Source organism: Triticum aestivum, chromosome 4D, assembly GCF_018294505.1.
Source record: "Triticum aestivum cultivar Chinese Spring chromosome 4D, IWGSC CS RefSeq v2.1, whole genome shotgun sequence".
NCBI lineage: Eukaryota > Viridiplantae > Streptophyta > Magnoliopsida > Poales > Poaceae > Triticum > Triticum aestivum.
In genome coordinates this window covers 468,106,911-468,110,389 of record NC_057805.1, presented here as the reverse complement: position 1 = coordinate 468,110,389, position 3,479 = coordinate 468,106,911, and the positions used below count along the sequence as shown (strand labels likewise).

At 54.7% G+C, this 3,479-nt stretch overlaps 1 protein-coding gene across 1 annotated transcript; it reads left to right on the top strand.

Annotated features, from left to right (window-relative positions):
* The first annotated feature begins 1,027 nt into the window (after positions 1-1,027).
* LOC123098687 (ethylene-responsive transcription factor 1) lies at positions 1,028-2,388 on the top strand. Its single transcript, XM_044520741.1, has one exon. It carries the CDS (start codon positions 1,191-1,193, stop codon positions 2,217-2,219), a length of 1,029 nt encoding a protein of 342 aa, XP_044376676.1. The 5' UTR covers positions 1,028-1,190; the 3' UTR covers positions 2,220-2,388.
* Positions 2,389-3,479: the final 1,091 nt, after the last annotated feature.

Genomic DNA, 3,479 nt, shown 5'->3' with positions numbered 1-3,479 from the left:
TTATGTAAGATATTATGCTGCAGACTTGATCCGCCTTTGCTGCTGCAGGACCAAGAAGCCACAAGATAAGGAGGACCTCATGTTTTGGGGCAATCTTGTAGCAACATAGTCACATAGTTTCCTCCTGTTGTTTCTCTCCTACCCGCCTCTACCCATCTCTTCTATCAGCTCTTGTTGGGTTTGCACTAAAGTGCACCCCACAAGCTTCATGTAACCGTCCGTTGTTCCTGAGGCTACGGCCTGTTTTGAAGTATAAAGGAGGCCTGGAGCCCCTTTCTTTTTCAAAAAAAAAATCGCACTGTTTAAATGTTGCCGGCCGGGCTTGGGCTTTGAATTTCCACTCGAGGACTTTTCAAGCCAGGTCTGACCCGGGGTATGATGAGGTCTAGAGCGCCTAACAATTTTATTATTGCGAACCAACCTGTAGTTGGATTATTAGATGGACAGTGGTATCCTCGGCCCACCAGGGTTCAAATCCTAATGCTCGTATTTCTCCTGGATTTATTTCAGGATTTCCGGCAACACACATTCAATGAGAGGAGACGTTTCCGTCGACTACGAGACGTCTACGGTGACTTTGTAAAATCTCAAGACGATATGCCGATAAAAAAACAATTTTATTACTTTTTTGAAAAATGTTTATGGCAAAGCTGAACCGTGCGTGAACACCAAGCTGTTAACTTTGACCCTTGGCCACATGTTTGTTTGTTCAACAAAGCTGTATGTATCCCCATCGTCCTTGGCTGGCTCCTCCGGTCTTATCAAGAAAAGAAAAGAAAAACAGTAGACTACAAAGCTTAAGCACTTGCTTAAATGAAGAGAAGGCCCCACTTGAGCAGCCACTTGACAATACAGCCTTTCCCACAAACTCGGGGGCGCCCAAAGGAGGTTTCGGGAAGGAGCGTGGGAAGACGGCAGATGCGGGGCACCTCTCCGCGTCCGAGCCGAGCCGAGCTGAGCTGTCCCCGTGGACGGCGACGCGGCCAGCCGGCCTTATCGCATCCGCCCCCCATTCCCGCGATTTCGGGAGCCACCATTCCTCTCCCCCTACTTAACAGCGCCTCCACCCCACCCAACTCAACACGCAAAGCAGAGTCCATTCCACTAGTCGAGAGAAAATCAAGAGCAGCGACCAGAGCTAGGGGGGAAAAGCAGAGGCAAAGCATCGAAAGAAGAGAAAGAGAGCGAGGATGTGTGGCGGAGCGATCCTCGCCGAGCTCATCCCGGGCGCGCCGGCTCGCCGCGCCGCGTCCGGCCACGGCCACGTCTGGCCCGGCAAGGGCGCCAAGCAGACAAAGGCCGCGGCGGCCGACGACTTCGAGGCCGCGTTCCGGGAGTTCAACGAGGACTCTGATGAGGAGGACGTGGTGATGGTGGTGGAGCGGCAGGAGGAGGTGGCCGAGAGCAAGCCCTTCGTGTTCGCCGCTTCGCCCAAGAAGAAGCAGCAGCAGCAGCAGGAGGAGGAGGAGGAGCAGGCGGCGCCCGCCCGCCGCAGGAAGCCGGCGCAGTACCGGGGCGTGCGGCGCCGGCCGTGGGGCAAGTGGGCCGCCGAGATCCGCGACCCTGTCAAGGGCGTCCGCGTCTGGCTCGGCACCTTCCCCTCCGCCGACGCCGCCGCGCTCGCCTACGACGAGGCCGCGCGCGCCATCCGCGGGCCCAGGGCCAAGCTCAACTTCCCTTCCTCCTCCGCCGTCGCCGCCGCGGCCCCGGGAGCACGCAAGCGAGGCCGCGCCGGCGCCGACGCGGCCCCCGCTGCCAAGCCAGCGCAGGTCATCACCCTCGTCGACGAAGAGGAGGAGCACGCGTCGTCCTTGTTCGTCAAGCACGAGGCCGACGCGAGCGAGGGCTCCGAGTCCAGCGGCGCCCTCCCCGACTTCTCGTGGCAGGGCGTGTCGGCGTTCGACGAGGCCCCGGCGTACCCCGCCCCGGAGCCCGAGACCGAGCAGCTCGCGAAGCGGGCGAGGACGACGGAGGCCGAGGACGCCGACGAGGGCATGTCGGCCCACCAGGCGTCCGACTGCGACTCCGACGCGCTGTTCGACGCGCTCCTCTTCGCCGACCAGTTCGCCTACTTCAACGGCGGCGCCTACGAGTCCCTCGACAGCCTCTTCAGCGCCGACGCCGTGCAGAGCGGCGCCACCGCCGCGGACGAGGCGGCCCTGGGGCTCTGGACCTTCGACGACGACTGCCTCGTCGACGAGTGCAGCCTGTCGTTCTAGATCTTCTTGTTCCGCGTGCGTCCGTTCATGTCATGCGATGCGGTGGTGTAAATAGAGTAGCTTGCCTTGTGAAATCTGTGTAAGAGTTTGACATCGTTGTGAAAGATTTTGCCTACGCCTTCGATGCAAAAGCTCGATGACTTCGGTTGCTGAAATGTTCTTCAAAGAACTCTTCTTTCTCTGCGGTTGCTATGCCGCCATCCAACGAAATGTTCAAATTCACGGATCCATCAGGCAGCAAGTTGCTTGCAGCGGATTGGGTTCCAGAAGAAAAGCAAATGGGATCAACAAAAGTTGCAGGTTTATCCCTGCCCTCCATTAACTTGAGCATCGCGCTCGGATCTCCTCCGTGCCGTGCCATATCGCAGTGTTGTGACAGGACCGGAGCCAATCCAACAAGAGCACATGTCGTGCAGCTCGTGTTGGTCATTGTCACTTTGTCATGGACACATGGACTGAGGCGAAGACAGGAGCAGTGCTTTTGGTTGATCCGGGATGAGCAGTTGGCTGGTGAAGTTTATCTTGCTTGCCAGACAAGAAATTCATGTGACTCTTTTTCATAAACAATATTTGTAGCTATAAGTAAACCGTGGTAATCACTGCGTTAGAGCATCTCTAGTCCTTTCCCTGTGATGCTTTAATCCCCTATACAATATGTTTTGGCCTCCTCCAATACATTAGTGTTTAGCTGAGGTGTTAAGTGATTGAAAAACTTAGCAATTAAGCTGCTCAATGCATAGGGGCTTAGTTTTTTAGATAAACTTTCTTCGTTTAATTGTTTAGCAACAAAACATCTTTGTGCATTGGTTGATAGGAATTTTGGAGTCGCTTGACATCCGTTTCTTTTTTAGGTCACCAAATTGTTCGCTCCTCAATTGCTTTGCCATATCAGTTTTTTTTGCCTATATGGTATTCTTAGCACATGTACACCATGAAGCACTAAAAAGCGCTAGAGAATTAACGTTCAAAGTCCTTCACTCATATCTTTAGTGCCAAAAATATAGCTTTTCATCACCGAAAACATATCTGACTAATTTTGCTTGAAAAGAGCAACTCTCAGTAAAAAAAAATAGAGGTAGCTCCTCACCCACATTCATGGTGTGGCGGCCGACGCACCACCCGATTCGTCGCCACTGGGCTATAAAAGCCGGTGTGCCCCCCCCCAAACCCTACTCCACTATCACCCTTACGCATTCATCTTCTTCCTCGATCAAATCACGCTACCGCTGCCCTGGCCGCGAGCTCGAGCTCCACCACCGT